Source organism: Neolamprologus multifasciatus, chromosome 23 (assembly GCF_963576455.1).
Source record: "Neolamprologus multifasciatus chromosome 23, fNeoMul1.2, whole genome shotgun sequence".
Lineage (NCBI taxonomy): Eukaryota > Metazoa > Chordata > Actinopteri > Cichliformes > Cichlidae > Neolamprologus > Neolamprologus multifasciatus.
Genome location: NC_140460.1, coordinates 2,530,422 through 2,548,822, shown reverse-complemented (window position 1 = coordinate 2,548,822; position 18,401 = coordinate 2,530,422). Strand labels below are relative to the sequence as shown.

Below are 18,401 nucleotides of genomic sequence, written 5' to 3'. Positions count from 1 at the left end.
CGGACAAAACTATTCAGTTGTTTCATGGAACATTTGAATAACACAAAGTTAGTATGGCTTTGTTTGTTTTGCCTTTCTATAACTTTCTCCATCTCAGAGTGAAGTTTGCTCTCATTCTTTAGTCTTCTGGTGAAATAAAGCTGCTGGACCTTTAGCAAGCAACACACTGTGAGACAAACTGCACACAAACAGTTTGTGTGTTTGCTGATATTTGTTGAGCTGAGAAACTTTGCACTTTGACAATGAGTGAGATCGCAGATGTACTCATGCACAAACATACATAGCTTCCCCATGAAACACCTATCAGCAATATTTGCGGACTGCGCCTTTTTGACCTGTTTAGTAATTCTGGTATTTTGGACTCACTGTCAGGCTAACATTTTGTGCAGCCACAACATTTCAGAAGACCTCGATGTAAAGTCTCAAGTATAGATATATTTATGTTTTGAATACTTGTAAATGTGTGCCAGTGTACTTTAATGTGGTTTCAATCAGCTGCTGTAGCACATCTGCTATGTAGAGCTCATCGTTTGATGTTTCCTATTACTCCTCTGTGCATGTTGTTGGATGTTAGCCTTCTTATGTTTCCTTAAAAAGTAGAGTCATTTCTGTTTTTTCTTAAGAAATGTGTGAACCATGATAGTCATGTGATACCAGGGAACCTACAGTATAGCTGTTCATCTGCTGCACTGCAGTTTCAATAATTTAAAAATATATAAAGAATTTCCAATAAAGGCTGCAACTTCTCTGACATGCCCAGGTTGTTCTTCAGCCAGCTGAATGTTTACTTCATGTCATTCCCCACATTCCCTGTGTCTTTCAACTGCTTGTTTCTAATTTTCCCTTAGTATCAGATCTATATTGGTGTAGCTCCACTATGGAACCATAAGGACATATCAAAAACAGATATATACAAACAGAAAAGCAACTCCGATTAATTTAAGCAGCAGGCTAATTTGAGGAAAACAACTCTAAAGAGAACAAAAGTAGGACAAGTACAAAAACAGTGGCTTTAAGGAACATGGCCAAATTCATTTTCCTTAATGTTGCAACACTTTTCAGCACAAGGTGGTAGCATAGAGTATTAAAAGTAAAGTTCCAAATAGCAATGCATTAAATTTTTGATCAATGTTGCAAATGAATCAGTTGCACGATCTGTTATGTTAGAATAATATGCAAAATTTGTTGTTGTGCATAAAGAACGACCCGGACTGGTATGAAAGGTTATAGTAGCTTAATCCTGATTAAAAGTGAGATAAAGCAATTTTAAACATCAACACAGAGTTTAAACGATGGGTATTAAAATAAAATACAGTGTCTTTGTAATGTCGACGTTGCTTTCACGTTAATCTAACTTGAAACTCATACACACCGTCTGGATAACGAGATGCCGTCCCAACTCGGAAATCCGACCCTCGGGGGAAATAGAGGATTGACTTCAAAATAAAATACAGGTCGTTTAAATAAAACAGTTGGAGCTTTGATCTGTGAGTCGAAGTGAAATGTTTTGCTTATCGAGCATTTTGTGTCCTGCCCAGGGGCGATTCTAGGATCAGAGCACCCAGAGAGCTGCCCATCCAGGCAAGGTAAACTTTACTCATCACGATGAGACTTCTTCCCCGTCTCTGTCAGTCCCTGCATCCCTAAATGTCTCCAGTTGTCCCGAGTTCTCTCTGACTGTCTCCTTGGTGCATTTAAACCCCTCTTCCTCCCTGTCCTCATCGTCTGTTGTCTTCATCTCCATTATCAGTCATCATAATTTTACCCTCTCTGTGCAAGTCTGCAAATTTCTTTATTAAATCATAAGTTTCTTAAATTCATCAAGTCTCTCTGTGCCTGGGTCCTCGTCACAAAACATGACATCACTGTTTTGTACATTTTAACACAATTTAATCCCCACATTTTTGAAAGAATAGCAAAACACTTTTTTTGAAAAGTCTGTAACAAAACCATCAAATCTGATCAAGGTTATTAAAATGCTGCCAAAGAAGAATGGATTGGAATTTTTAAAAAATAATACATATCCTAACCTTAATTACTGGAGAAAAATGATAAATGATGCTCATAGTGAGTAAAAAGTAAACTGTGTGCATTTTTTGGACAGAGATTCACTTCTAAAGTGTATGTATAATACAATACACATACATAAAAAATACACTCAAAAAAATAGAAGAGTCCTTGAAATATACAAAATATTATTATAAAATGGAGACACTTGGCCTTTGGTACGATGTATACAATGTATGAAAAGATCTTTACTGCAGATACTACTATGGCTCTGCAGATTTTTTCTTTTCTTTTAACCTATGTCGCCTCACCTTGAGGTTGGTAAATCTGTCTATCACATTTTGGTGGTCAAGTCTCTCACGCATCTCTTTCTCAACTGACATCACAGCCAGGTGCTGGAGTCTGCTTTGACCCATGGTCCTTCTCAGCCAGGTATGGAGCTGACTCAAGACACTAAAAGACCTTTCACAGCTACAGCTGCTAACTGGGTTTGTTAGGGCAACCTGAATAACAGTTTTCAGTTTGGGGAAGATCTGATTATCCAGGAGATTGTACAATGTTAACGTTTAATGTTAAGACTTAAACATTAACAATGTTAATGTTTAAGTCTTTGGCAACCGTGACTTCCTCTGACTGAAGCTCAATATGGTAATGCAGTGCCAGGGCTGACAACCCAGTTTGTTTTGCAGATTCTGTATAGAAGCTTTAATATAGGGAGAACACAACTTCCAGATCGTATGAGTAAAATTAGTTGTTTGTCTTTCTTTTTCTTTGCCAGTTTAACAGTTCCTGTTTTGCCTGTTAGTACTCCCTGTCTGTTTTCTTACCTGGTACTTCCTGATCTTGTACTTTGTCCTCATGTTCCCCTCTTTCCTCTCTCCCTCTTTGGACTGACAATCTGTACACACACACACACAACAGGAGTTATAAGGTTAATGGGCATCCAGTCAGTTAGCTAGTTAGTACATTGGGTTCAATATCGGCCCATATGGCAAAATAACCAGTTTCTCTCATTACATTTCAAACAGGACAGTGGTAACAACAGCAGGCTACGGACAATGTTAAGTTTTAGATTTTAAATAGGCTGTATACATTTCAATGAGATCAACAGGGCAGTCAAATATCGCTAATTTTACTACAGAGCAAACATCGTCGGAAAACACGTTTTCAACTAGGGCTGCCACAAACGATTATTTTGATAGTCGACTAGTCACTGATTATTTTTGCAATTAGTCGACTAATCAGATCATCATCCATTGGATGTACAGCGTACAGCTTATTGCACCAGCAGCATCTGCTCTCATATAACTATCATTAGCTTACAGCTTTAAGTGTTTAAGGTATGCGCTAACTAAAAATAAAGACAAGATGATAGTTTATTAAATTTGAATGAAATTTGCAGATTGTTTTGGTGAAGTTTAATAAACTCCTTGCTATCTAAAATATAACAGGACACCGGAGTATATTCTCGAGCATCTCACACTTCTGATAATCAGTTGTCTGCTTGACGTTTATTCAGCTGTGTAAAAACTATAACTTTAATCTCAGCCAAACCGATTTACTCAGGAACAAATAAAATACTAAAAGAAGGTGGTCTCAGCCACCATTGCTCTGGCAGCAACGGCGCTAGAGCCAGTAGGAGAGAGCCGAGCTGGAACAAACCATTTTGGGAGGGGGGAGGGGTTATCTATACTTTTGTTGTTAAAATGTTCCATCTCAATTAAGTACTGTATGCTTTTTATACTTTTAGTAGTGTGTCCCACAAACAGCAAATATTTTCAAAAAAAGTAAGACATCTTTGGGGGTGCTTTGATTCATTTTGGGGGTGCTGAAGCACCTCCAAAACTGGGCTAAAATCGCCCCTGATTTAATGTCTCACACACAGCCCTTCGAAAGGGGAGGTGGGCTGGCTGCTTCCAAATAGAGGACATTTCATTCATAATGTTGTAAATCCAAGCCCATTATGTATTCATGATTTGAATCCTGGGTTGTGTGAAATCTCAGAAATAAACCCTAGACAAAGTGAATCTGTGAACTAAGGTGTAGGTGTGTTAGGTTATGTTGTGGTGATCCTCGAGTTGGGGGATTTGTGTTCATACTGGAGTGCAAAATTAAAACCAAGATGGACAAGAAAAGTTCAAAGCCATCAGGTCCTCAGTTTAGAAAAAAGAGAAAAGAGGAAGAGAAACGAGCAAAAGATGCAGGTAAGCAGATATGTCATTGGATAATGGCAGATCATCCTGAAACAATCAGAATCAGAATCAGAATACTTTATTAATCCCTAAGGAAATTATGTGAATTACAGTTGCTCCAAGAAGAAATGGTAAAAATAGCAACTGTAACAGACTAAACTCCAAACAATACATTATGTTACAGATTTTAATATTAATTAGTCATTGTTAATTGTTGATTTGTCCTCTTCTCATTGTATGACGAATTATGATGGCTGTTTGGTAGGTGTTTGCATACAATGCATCAATGCATACTCTCTCTCTCTTCATATGTGTGTGTCTGTGTGTGTTTCTCTGGCAAAATTCAGTATGGTTCCGACAACAGTTTTATGTTAATGTATAATCCTAAATATGTTTTATGTGTGTGTGTGTGTGTGTGGGGGGGGGGGGGGGCAGAGGGAGTGTTCGCCCGGGGCGCCAAATGGGCTAGGACCGCCACTGGCTGGTGCCACAGCTGATATGTCTTTTAACGTCACACATTGTGCTGAATTCATTTTTACGTTCATTTTCTTTTTCTGTCGTCGCCTTTCAGCTTAAAGTTTTCACACTAAACTCTTCAATAAGTCACAGCGAAGGTAGGAGAGGCCCACGTGTCATTAAGAGATTTGATTGGGTGTCGGCAATGAAAATGAACGAATGGGCTGCCAGTGCGTGTATGGTACAGTGCGTAGCGGTGCGGGCCCGCGGGTAAATTAACTGTCCACCCCTAAATTAAGCCACGGTACATGCACAACACGCCCACAGCTAAAACAAGACAGCCTGTCGTGTTTAAAAAGCTGTGTGTTAGGTCCACTTGGATATTTGTGTAGTCAGATGGGCTACTCGCCTTTCTTTTTCTCTCTCACTCTCTCTCCTGCGCTCGCTCTCTTCGCTGCGCAACTAGGTTAATTGGGAACCCACCTGCATATTGATTGCAGGGTGGCGTTAGCCCGTATAAAGCTAAGCCGGTGTTTTTCTGGATCATTCCTGCCGTGCATTCGGCGCAAAGCAGCAGTAAATGCTGGCACACTGCGACGGACTGATCAGCAAGAGTAGATCATATGACAGCTACAGCGCAGCAGTTTGTTTTATTCCGGCGTTGCGGAGAGAGGTGCGCGTGTTATCCCCATCAGTGAGAGGATAGCGCCTCCGGTCCTGGGGGTTTGATTGCTGTATTCACGTCTCCGTGGCAAATCGCCCAACCTAAATCGGAAGAGTGAAACGCCTTCCCAGCCGCTGTTGTGAGGACTCCTCCTTGGTGGAGCCTGCTGTCTTGTCTTGTTTTTACTAAGCAGGCTTACCTTTTTCTGGTTCGCCTGGTTTTATTCTATTCTATTCTGGACTGTTGCTTGTACCCACGCGTCTGTGATCGGGCTGAAGCGATCCTCTGCCCGAGTGTTGTGCTGGGACTTTAAATCGCCTCGGTTGCCGGTGGGGAGCCCTAACTACCAGGTAGTTTGACGTGTGTGTGTGTGTGTGTGTGTGTGTGATTTCTTTTATTAAAGTGTGTTTTAGTTTTTTTGGGGTTTTTTTATGATCTGTAGCGAGCCTGACGCTCAGTGTCCTTTTATTCTTTTAACATATTTTTCTGTGTTTTATTTCAGTGAACGGAGGACGTGCCAGTGGGTCTGGGACCTCAGGTGGTGGGTCGTTTTCACACTTGCTTTTGTACAGCACCGGGTGGGCTGTAGTGATTCTCTTTTTGTGTGATTAAAAAGTGTGAACTTACCAACGGCTGCTGGTAAGTACGGAAGCGTAGAGCTGCCACCCAGGCAAAAGAAAAATACAAGTGTATCACGTTATAACGTGAAAAGTTTATTGTTCTAACAAGATACTTTTCCTGTTTGTACAATATAATATCACGTTATTACAATATACATAATTATCACGTTCGTACAATATAATTATCACGTTCGTACAATATAAATATTATATTGTACGAACGTGATAATTATATTGTTTGAACAATAAAGTTTTCACGTTCCGTATGATATATTGCCGTAAAACTACGGAAGCGTAAAACATAGTGAAGTGGGTGACAGTGCAGATCAAAGTGCGAGAAAATGGCTCGTTTATTGGAATTAATTAAGTTCTATTTTATGCTTGGATTGAGGCATGTGGAGATTTTGCTGTTATTGAGCAGTTTGGACAGTATTGTGATAAGCATGCGGACACTTAGAAGAAACCTAAAACGCATGGGACTGTACAGGAGAAAGAATGAGTCCGATCCGATTGAGGTGGCACGATTTCTTATTGATCAACTGGAGGGACACGGGAGGCTCCATGGATACAAACTACACCACCTGAACTGCATTCAGGCAGGTTATGTTGTCACGCAGAGTACTGTGAGACATTTACTGAAATATCTTGACCCTTACGGTGTTGAGCAACCACGCAGAAATCGCCTAATGCGACGCACGTATGTAAATCCTGGACCAAATTTCATGTGGCATGTTGACTCCTATGACAAACTGAAGCCTTTTGGAATCTGTATAAATGGAGCTATTGATGGCTTTTCGAGAGTTATGATTTGGCTTCATGCCTATTCAACAAACAATGATCCCAAAGTCATTGCTGGATATTTCATAGCAGAAGTTGAAAAGAGGATGGGAACACCTGCTAGGATTCGCTCTGATTTGGGAACAGAAAATGTCATAATGGCCGAGATACAATGATTCTTGCGCTGGACTATGGATCCGAACGTCAGAAACTGTTTTATTACTGGATCCAGCAATCACAATCAGCGTATTGAAGGCTGGTGGGCCTTTCTGAGACGACATCATGCTCAGCACTGGATAAATAGTCTCCAGGAACTAAAAGACCATGACTGCTTTTCTGGATGTTTTTTGGACAAGCAGCTCATATTGTTTACGTGCCTGAACGTCATCGAGGTATGTAACCATGTTTATATTCTTTTAATGAGTCATTGTGTGTGTGTGTGTGTGTGTGTGTGTGTGTGTGTTAGAGAGAAAGAGAGACACGGAGAGAGAATAAAAAGTTTGCTTTAACACCCACCATGCACCGTCCCTATTATCACTGCGTTCAGGATATGAAAAAATGCATATTTCACTGGCCAGAAACATAAAATCACACTGTCTAAAACAATTCACGTTTAATAATTACTTTAAATTTTACACAGTATCACGTGTCTACCACTGTTATTCTTGTTGTTGTTGTTGTCTTATTTTTGATAAACTCTGTTTTTCTGACTGTCACTGTGTGGTGCTTTTGATTGATTGATCGTACTTTATTCATCCCGAGGGAAATTGGGTTAAGGCTGCCAGCCGTGCCAGCGCCGTTTTGGGTAACATGTTGAGCCAAGAGAAATGTGTTCTTTTACTGATATGAGATTTTTAATTTTTAATATTTAATAGGAGGAGCTGCAGCAAGTTGCACATATGTGGAACACCCACATAATACGCAGAAGCAGAAATGCAGTTGCTCCAAGTGGACGTCCGATTCTCATGTACACCATCCAAAGAGGTTTCTCGGGAGGCAGTGGATGCTTGTAAGCAAGAATGTCAACAGAGAGGACCTTATACCTGTGATGAAACTGTTTTCAGCTTGTGTTGCCTCATAATGTCAGAGAACTTCTTACTTCCACCAAGCACAGCAGATGAATCCATTGAACTGTATCTCTTCCTGAGAACCTATATACTGAAGGACTTATAAACCTAAATATAATTGGGCTTTGGGAATTTTTACGCACATATTTTTTGGTACAATGTTTTATTTGTGCAATAAACAATAGAAAATACAATCATTATTATTTTGTTTGGATTTTCGGTTGAAGATAGTAGCAAGCAAGCATGTCTAAATTTATTTAACCAAATCTGCGTACTCCAGTGAAGAATCAACATTAAAGCAGGTCCTTGTATTTGTATTGCTTTTCTTTTTTTTTAATATTTTGACTGAGGCATTTATGCAAAAAACAGGCGTTTGCTTCCCATCTAAAGAAAACATCTGACACCTGTTTATTAATTGAAATGAGAACATTGAAGTAAATGCTTGAATACGCAAAATGTTTTAAAAATAAATCAGTAGAAAGACTTGCATTGAATAATCTCAACCTTTTGGCATTTCCAATTATTTTTTAACTGAATTTCTATTATATCTGATTTCTGTTTTAAGACTGTCGAAAAAACATTTTTTAAACTGCTGATCCTATACATTCTCATTCATGAAATATTGTTTTCAATTTTACTGAACACACTGTGCAACTGCTATTCATCCACGAACAGTTTCTTGTAAACTGGTAAATGTAAAAATTCTGCATTATTTAATAATTAACAAACACTGTTAGATGTTAGCCTCCCTTTTATTTGTGTTCAAGGAGAAGAAAACACGGACTCTTGATAAACACTACAAAACTTAACTTATGTGCCAATTTTCTGTCTTTTATTCCAGTCAACTATTGCATCAAACACATTGCCTTCCAAAGTTATTCCCTTTAAATATGTTCTAAACAAATGACTGGTGGAAAGGTAAAAAAAATATATACTTGAAAATAATTAATATTAAGTCTTTTGAATTATTACTAAACAAAACATCCCCTCTAGCAGACATGTTGTATCCTACAAAACTGTACCACAGACCTGTGGAAAAGGACCTTGACACATGATAGATAGAACTAATAATAAGCATAGTTCACCTCTTGCTGCTAACCATATGAACTTATTAAACATAATTATTTAACATTTAAACTAGTAAAACTTTTAAGTATGAAATTTTAAACTGAAATTTACATTTTTCATGGTGGAAACAAATTGATGTTATCCACAATTTTTTGAAAATAAATTCAAATATCCCTGAAATTTAAGCTCTTTCTTTTTTTATACAATGATGTGTTCCCTTTTGTGGGTTTAACAAACTTTAGAGCTTCATAGCCAGTCATTGTTAGTGCAAACCTTTCATTCTTGGTTTAAACATGATGGACTTTAATCAAGCTATGCTGAACTCATAAGAGCTTTTAGCGGCCAAAACATTGTCCAGTTCATTTCGTAGTTCTGGGTAGGACGTGTATGTCCATGGTAGTTCCAGAAGAGGGCCGCATGTGTGTGCCACAGGTCGTCGTGCCAGTCCATCCACAGGCGTGAACAGTACCTCAACCTTGTCAACACAGATGACATCTGACCCAGTAAGAAACCTGAACATCCTTCTGAGCCCTGTATCGTCAAGTCCTCTGATGTACTGGTGCAGAAATCTGAAGCTTTGCTTTTCTGCTTGAGTGGTGGGAGAGGCAGTAAGCAACTTCAAAAGCTTTCTCGTTGTTGGCTTTTTATCTTCATACATTTGTAGGACATCTTGTGGGCTTTGAAAAGCTTCTTTTAGGAAGTGGCTTGCAACTAAGGACATTTTCTCTGCGGCATATGCTGGTTTTTGGATTAATTGTTTGTGTGCGACTTTCAGAAGAAGGCCTTTTAAGTTCTCTTTGGTTGGAAGCACTGATACATCCAGGCGATCCATGAGATCCAGCACTTCATCCCTGTCTTCATCTGAAAGATCTTCTTTTAGTGCCCTTGTTATCAGATCTCTATCTGATTGACTTAGGTAAAAGAGAAGACTTTCAAACAGCGGATCATCTGATACTTGATTCTCACCGAAGATGAGTGCCACTGTGAAAACAGGAGCAAGGCGACAAGGGAAATATCCATGGTCTTGAAATCCCTTCAGTAAAATTCTACCCATGGATTTCCACTCTTCTTCCTGCCATTTAGGAGACAGTGATGGCACTCTGAACTCCTCTCCTTCAGCTGTGTTGTCCACAAACTCTGACCAAAATGCAGCATACACATCTCTTGATACACCATCTGCATCAGCTCCTTTTTCATCAATGTAGGTGTATTTTAGAGGGTGTATGAGGAGTGCTGGATCTTTGAACTGGCTGATCATCTCCTCCAGAATAGTAACCCTGTGAAGTTTGATGGTAACACAGACAACATCATATGATCCTGCAGAGCTTATTGCTTCATTGCTTATAGATGTATCTGGACTACTGACTGCTGTTTGTTGGAGGAAGTGTAATGGATGTGATGACCAGATCATCTTCCTCAAACTGCAGGAATGGTTCATCTATTACAGTGTCATCAAGTTGACAAGGCAGAGGCTCTCCAAGGTAGGGTCCAATCATTACCTCAGATGTGTCGTATAATACATCTTCATCAGCATTCCTAGATTCTGATGATGAGATCACAACAGTGTGAGAAGCTTCTTCATCTCCTTGATGTGAGTCAGTCAGTTGTGTAACATTGTTTACATGTGTTTTCCCTCTATCATAAACTTCTTCATCATCTTCATCATTGGAAAATCTTCTTGTGCACAAGTAAAATCTCAACATTCCCATTTTAAGTGCTGAGTAGAGTTCTCCAACTGTGACATTTTCATCAAATACGGCCTCTTCCTGATAGTCTAATATGTTATGACTGAACACCTCCCATCTTCCAAATTTGCTTTTTCCACTTGGAAAGAAAAGATCTTTAGCATACTGTAATATGTCAGCTTTTTTGGAGTCTTTGGGCACATCAAAGGTCCTTGTTCCTCCTCCTCTGCGCTTTCTCACTTGCTTACCTTCATGGATTCACCCTAACTCAATTTTTCAAGTCTTTTTCTCAGCCCATTTGTTGTTTTTTGCATATGTTCTTTTTCTCTTAGAAACAAATGCCTCCTCATGATCAGGTTTCTTCTCATTTTCATTGATTCCCATCTTTTCCTTCAATTTTTCAAGCAATGAGTTTTTTCTTGATTCCTTAGTACTTGCACCACTGTTTTCCAAGCAGAACCGCCTGGCAGCTATCCGATCACCATATGTTGGGATGTAACCAGACAGGGTCTTGTCATCCATGAAATCAATCACTGTGGCATCAATCTGTAATAACAGAGATATTTATTACTATACAGAAGTACAAGGTATACCTGCTGCCACACCACATGAGGTACCTCACTAAAAAAATGTATGTAAATTTCACATGTGTTTTGATAATTGTCTGTTATTATTTTAGTGGCAGCCATCAATATTTAGCATTTATTCTTTTCATCTCTCTATGCCAGCAACATTAATGAGATTATCTAACATGTTATTAATAGAAATATTACAGTATATACAACGCCCACTTTTGAAAAAGTAAATTAGTATTCACGTATCTTTCAGTTGCACAGTGCACAAAGGGTTGAACTCACTGGTTTTTTAAATTGAAGCCAAATATCAATATAAACACAGTTTAATTCATTTGTTTTTAGATAAACAAGGAAAAATAGTGCATCACATAAAATAGCGATATATTTAAGAAACCTGGAATCTGCATATGGGTTAAGTAGTAACATGTGGTCATACAACGACCCAGTTTTATACAGCGGGTTAATTTGTTTTACATTCTCCATTCCATATAGATCCACACCAATGCAGTTTACCTTTACGTCCTTACGCAGTCAAAGCGAGAGAAGCGAAAACCGCTGTGGTTGCTAACTTAGCAATATGTCATATTTTTAGACGCTGTAACTTCGTAAAAAGCGAGTTTTACAAATTTCCCCCTCACGAGAGCACTTACGCGTTCTTGTAGCATTCGTAAGAGACAGTCCTCAGGTACACCACGATTCCGAAGAAATCTCAGAAGTGGGCTATCAGTGTTTGTGTCCATGTTGAAAGCAAGGCATTCAAAGTTAAGTGCCAGTTCTGAAGAGCGTGAGCTCTCCACACCTACCATGGATTTGGGTTTCCGAACGCAACACGTTTTACGTTCTTACAATAAAAATGTTATTGTAATGATATTTTTTATAACGTTTGTACAATATATGATCACGTTCGTACAATATAATATTTATATTGTACGAACGTGATAATTATATTGTACGAACGTGATAATTATATTGTACGAACGTGATAATTATGTATATTGTAATAACGTGATATTATGTTGTTCAAACGTGAAAGGTATATTGTACAAACGTGAAAGGTATATTGTACAAACGTGAAAGGTATATTGTACAAACAGGAAAAGTATCTTGTTAGAACAATAAACTTTTCACGTTATAACGTGATACACTTGTATTTTTCTTTTGCCTGGGTGGCAGCTCTACGCTTCCGTAGGTAAGTTCCATGATTGTTTTATTTTCACTTTAGGACACTGTCAACAATGACGCTACATCTTGGTTTTTAATATTTTATTTATTTTTACTATAAATAAAACTGTTTTAATATTGGCGCTAACCTGCCTCAGTGTGCATCCTTGAATCTGTGCGGCCTCCTTTTATCTATTTTTCTTAAATATATTTCCTGGGGGTGAAATTCCCCTTGGTGGGATTGTCATTTTATTATTTCCTTTTATCTAACCCCACCGATCACTTGGTCACATTTGCATTTTGCAGCCCCAGGACAAAGACGAAAGCTATGGGCTCAAAATGTGGTCATAAATATTTTGTACTTGTAAATCAAGATTTGTGTGTGTAAAAAAGATTTGTGTGTGTAAAAAAAAGATTTGTGTGTGGACTTAGCCAAAAAAAAAAACGCTGCAAGTTAGAAGTACGAATTTTGACCCTATTTTTCTTCCTTTCATCTGATTGGTCAATGTCATGTCAATCACAAATGTAACAATCCAATCAGAGAACAGATGGGTTTGGCTGTCGGAGGGGCGCTTTTTTTGAACTGCAGGTCTTTGAAGGGAATAAATGCCCTTTTACATGCCAACCCAGCCTTTTCCTTCATCACCACGAAGGAAAACAGTCTGTGGTCGTCCGAGTTTGGTGAGTTTTGTGTCACAGGTCTACGTGTTTAATATAGGGACTTCCACAGCCTTTTCAACAGCGCTGCGGACCGCGGGGTGGGGGCGGGCAGTGTTTTGGAAATGACAGTCTTCATTACAAAGCTTTCTTTGTTATGAATTAGCATAGATGTTTTTATTGAACATTTGAAGAACTAGCAAAAAAACCAGAAACTCTTGTAGAGGACATAAAGTCAGAGATAGAAAAGACAAGGAGCAGGTGCATCTAGTACAGGTAGAGCTGCTGCAAAACCCCACAGAGCTCAGCAGCCAGCAACAAATTCTGGATCCTTTGCTTTTAGTTAGCATTAGCAGCACATCCTGCGTCCGATGTGAAAGGACTTTTATGCTGCGCACTGTGACTCACAGCAATGGTCCCGGGTCAGCCCTGACTTTGTGTTAAACTAATCCTAAAGTAATAATGGTATTTCTAACCACTGATATACCACAACTTTATCCTTTCAACAGCAACTGAAAGTTAGGGGACCTAGCTGCTATCGGATATTTATATAGAGATCCTCCAGCTTCAACCTGTATTACCCTTCAAGGACCTGCAGTTCAAAAAAGCACCCCTCCGACAGCCAAACCCATCTGTTCTCTGGTTGGATTGTTACATTTGTGATTGACATGACATTGACCAATCAGATGAAAGGAAGAAAAATAGGGTCAAAATTCGTACTTGTAACTTGCAGGTTTTTTTTGGCTAAGTCCACACACAAATCTTTTTTACACACGCACAAATCTTTTTTACACACGCACAAATCTTTTTTACACATACAAATTTTTTTTTACGCACACACAATTTTTTTTTTTTTTTTTTTACACATACAAATCTTTTTTACGCACACACATTTTTTTTACACATACAAATCTTTTTTACACACACACAAATTTTTTTTTACACATACAAATCCTGATTTACAAGTACAAAACCGATTTACAAGTACAAAATATTTATGACCACATTTTGAGCCCATAGAAAGCCTGTCTATTAAGAGAGTGAAGATGGACAACTGGACAGCAGCTCTACTCACTGGTGTCGCCTGCATTGTGGGATACCTGGTTGTGCAGGTGAAAAAGATCAACAGCCTCCGACAGGCAGAGGAAAAGATCAAGAGAGCCAGAAACAGGAGAGATGAAAGCTTGCAGCACGCAGAGCAGGCGGTGCTCCGGTACAAACAGTCGGTGAGAGTTCAGAGCTTTAAACACTGAAATGTTTAACTTTTTCTTTAGATAGAAATCAAAACAAATTATGTGCTTTTAGTTTAAGCCTGGCGGAGGTTTAGTTATTAATTTCCAAGTTACTGACACTTTTTGTTGTCAACATGCATACAAAAAGTTAAACACATTAATATTATGCTGCTCTTCTGGATTTGTTTTGTTGGCCCAAGTTGACAGATAACTTCACACACGCGGTTTGTCAGCTGCACGTCTCCTGTTCCACCTCACCCTAAACACTGTAAAATGTAATATTGTGTTTAATTAAAAATATTAAATAGGCTGAACTCAGTTTTTATCAATTTGTTATTAGAACTAGATTTTAATAAGTTACCAGTGCATTTTATGCAAAAACCCTGATAAACTCAATTTATTTGAGTTGTCTTAACTTAGAAAAACTAAGTAAGATGGAAGTTTTGCTTCTCAGTGCGGAAGGATGAAAGATGTGTTTTGAAAATGCCCCGTCACTACTGTCCTCCTCCCTCTCGGATCAGTCCGCATGTTCATGGTGCCAGCATTTGTTACGCAAACCTGGAAAAGCATCAGCTCAAGATATTATTGTTGTCATTGCTGTGAATCTTTACCTGATGCACTGACTTGGTGAGTAAATGTTTACTCTTATTCAAACTGATTTTGCGGCTTCTCTTAGTTTAGCACCAGGTTTATAATCTTGCTAGCTAGCTAGTGTTAGCCTAGCATTGCTGCTGCCGCTGGGCTCATGTTACTTAAATTAACACCACAGCCTTAAAAACATTACATAAAAATATGTCTGTGAAATTTTCTGTTGATTGTTTGAAATAAAAAAAGTGAGATAAGGTGGGGTGTGGGGGGTATTTTCAATCCATAGCCCTAACTAATTATAAATAGATCATGTTTAACCTGAGTAGCAAAAGACCGCAGGGGGTTGAAAACAATACGCCATGAGTTAGCTGTGCTCGCGGACTCTTATCAAGCCTTAACCTCCCGGTCAGCTATGGCACTGGTGGATAACAGAGTTCTCCGAAAACGTGGAAGCACTTTTGCAAATATGTGATATTTTGATAAATTAAGTAGATATTTGAGCATTACACAGCTACATTCTCGCCTGGAAATATCTTAAAAGGTTATTTTGTGACCCAGAAAGGGTAGTCTGGGGAAAAGGAGGATCACGTTTGTCGGCCACAGTTGTCAGAGCCTGTCTGTACTTGTAAGCGCGGCAATGGCGGAGGAGCGCGGCTAAAAGCATATTACTTTTTCTGGGTCACAAAATAAAATTTTAAGATATTTTCAGGCGACAATGTAGCTGTGTAAAGTTCAAATATCTGTTGATTTATCAAGACATCACATATTTGCAAAAATGCTCCGATGTTTACGGAGACATCCATTTTTTTTTTTTCTTTCATGCTTTGTGGCAGCTTTTGAACATCTGTGGCATCTATTAATGTCAAATCTAGACTTTATTTAACAACATAAGCAAACTCTGTTACAATAATTGCACAGCCATTAAGGATCAAATCAGTTTCTGAAAAATGTTCTGCTTTTTCTCCCTCTGCTTGCTTCTTACTGTCTTTGAGGCTCGGGACCAGCACTCCTGTTGTTGGACAGAAAGACATCAGTAAGTATTTTGGTCTTCCAATATATTAGCGGTGTTGGGAAGGTTACTTTTAAAATGTATTCCATTACAGAATACATGCCCCAAAATGTATTCTGTAACGTATTCTGAATACTTTGTATTACTTATTATATTATCATGCTGTTTACAACTACGTGAATGTACTATTGCTGTGATTTATTACTGTTACTGAAGGTCCGCGGTAGGGCTGCTCGATTATGGCAAAAATGATAATCACGATTATTTTCACTGAAATGGAGATCTCGATTATTTGATTATATTTATTTAACAATAACAATTTATTGAATAATGACTTTAAAGATTGTCAAAAAATAATATAAAATAGTGTGGAAATACTGATAACAGTGCAACTGTTTTGCTAATACGTCGGTTCTGTGTCGGGCTCGTAGCCGAAAACTAGCTTTACTTTGTTGTCTGGGTCAACTTTGCTAGCGAGAGACGGAGAGAGGCGTTGAAAGGCTGCTCCAACAGAACTTATTGTTTTTGGAGGAAAACACGAACACGGTGTACAGTCGAGTCTTAATAGCTTACTTACAACTGGGCTCGTCAGGCTCTCTTCTTGGCTGCAGTGGTTATTATTATATTTACATGCTTCCAGCTCCCATTTTTGCTCGATGACAGCTCGTACTTTTCCTTTTTCTCCCTCCCTCGCTCACAGACACATAACGTGTATGGCAGTCCATTCTCCCTGCAGCACGGACTACACTGCCTATGATGCTACATTCTTTAGAGCTATACCTGTAGCATTCTGCCTATTAGCTTAGCACAACAACAACAGAAAGGTGCTCTTTCACCCAGGAAACACGCAGAGAGAGAGCGTCACCCTGTAACCATGGCAACCGTAACGCTGCCGCCTGGAACAACAGAACGTAGCTGTCAAACAAAACACAAACAGTCCTGACCCGCGACAATATGAAACAGGAAAGTACCGCCATGTAATCCATTTATTTCAACAAAGTAACTGTATTCTAAATACCACCTTTTTAAACGGTAACTGTAACGGAATGCAGTTACTCATATTTTGTATTTTAAATACGTAACGGCGGTACATGTATTCCGTTACTCCCCAACACTGTATATTAGCAACTGTCAGTGACATTTATATTAATCAGGCTGAACTTTAATCATACTTTAGATCAGCCTGTTTTACTTGTTTTATTTGTGCTTTGGTTTGGGGAAGTTGTTTCTGTACTGATCTTTTCCTGCCTTCTGTTATTAGACTTGAGATATGGCTATGCTGTCGCTGTTGACTCCAGTTAATTCTACAAGACATGCTGTGTAAGTAAACAAACAACAACAGTTTGTCTGCATTTCTTGAAAGATCACATCCCCCAAACTTAGTTTAGAGGGTCTACACTGTATATAGTGAAGTCTGCAAGTTTTCTAACAGCAAAATTTGTTTTGTGCCCAAATCATTTTGCACATCATTAGAATGAAAGTTATTGGCCATGTTTGCATAGCCCTTTTTGAAATGATGCTTTCATGACATTATTGTGTGTTGGGTGGTGGTCACGGCGATCCAGACTGGCAATTGGGACATTAAATGTAACCTCTCCGGTGGGGAGGGGGCCTGAGATTGTCCAAATTGGAGTCTGTTTTATACCAAATGCAGAAAAAAGTTTTAAGAAAGCAATTAAGTTCATGTTCCAAAAAACGATTGTTTGCTTGCAGGACAACAGGAGAGATGAGTCCTCCGTCACAGATGGTGTGGTCAGTGAAGATGGTCGCCTGCAGGTTCAAGCTCATTGCATCTCCAACCGACATCCACTGCCACTGTACTTAAGGGAAGTTAAAGACTTTGTCTGCACCTACATTTGGATCACCTCGATCCATGACAGTCATTCAGGCAGTAATGCCTGGACTGGACAAGCCATCCTTAAAATATTACAACATTCCAGCTCATGTGTTGGAATGAAAAACAAATGTGGTGTTTAAATCAGAGATTGCACTTGTGACAGAACAACAAATATTTTATTTTGATTATATAAGCAATGTAAGTACAAAACAAACTTGTGGTAGGCCTAAACTTATTTTCAGAATAATTACATCTGAGACTTTGTTTTATTGTAAGATTATAACCGTGATGGCAATATAATTGTTTGTTGTTCAGCAGAACAGTGTCCAGTGTGTTGGCGGTTATACTTAGTTGTGTTTGGAAATAAAAGTTGGGCTGATTTTAACATCATTACAAAAAGTGTTAATTATTTTTAATCATATTCAGATTACCACAAATTGTTTTTTCATTTAGTTGAACTTGAAATTTTTTTTGTCAGTAGGTAAATGTTGTGGAAGTTTTTCCACTTAAATAAAGTCTGCAGACGAGCGGTGAGCGGTAGCTAACATTCTTTTATTCCCATGCACACAACATATAAACAAGCTTGTGAAGCCCCTGCATGACCACGGGGCAGGGTCAGCAGAGTCTCTCTGAGCCAAAGTCAACCTCTCAGTTAAATACCTTCTCCAGGAACAAAAGGCAGTACACAGCTGTTTCACACCTTAAGGTTCACACTCCCTTGCCTACTTCCCAGAGTCCTCAAGAGACAAAAGACTGGTCCTCTGGAGTTCCTGTTTTCCCAACATCTTTGCTACACCCCCTACCAT

At 38.8% G+C, this 18,401-nt stretch overlaps 1 protein-coding gene, 1 long non-coding RNA gene and 1 pseudogene across 4 annotated transcripts in view; 2 read left to right on the top strand and 1 right to left on the bottom strand.

Moving 5' to 3' along the window:
• Positions 1-9,143: 9,143 nt before the first annotated feature.
• LOC146490686 (uncharacterized) lies at positions 9,144-11,851 on the bottom strand (annotated as a pseudogene).
• A 2,100-nt stretch (positions 11,852-13,951) lies between these two features.
• Positions 13,952-18,401, top strand: part of LOC146490684 (vitamin D3 hydroxylase-associated protein-like) — a 28,165-nt gene continuing 23,715 nt past the window's right edge. For 2 of the 3 annotated variants that reach the window (XM_085150196.1, XM_085150197.1), the window contains exon 1: positions 13,955-14,155. In XM_085150196.1, coding sequence (XP_085006322.1) covers positions 13,976-14,155 — 180 coding nt within the window. In that variant the 5' untranslated portion in view covers positions 13,955-13,975. Of the gene's footprint in view, positions 14,156-18,401 lie in introns of all 3 variants that reach the window. The other variant, XM_085150198.1, reaches the window with a different exon arrangement.
• Positions 14,922-17,665, top strand: LOC146490685 (uncharacterized). The gene is made up of 3 exons (XR_014872212.1): positions 14,922-15,782; positions 17,020-17,078; positions 17,472-17,665. It is a non-coding gene; the product is annotated as an uncharacterized LOC146490685 (long non-coding RNA).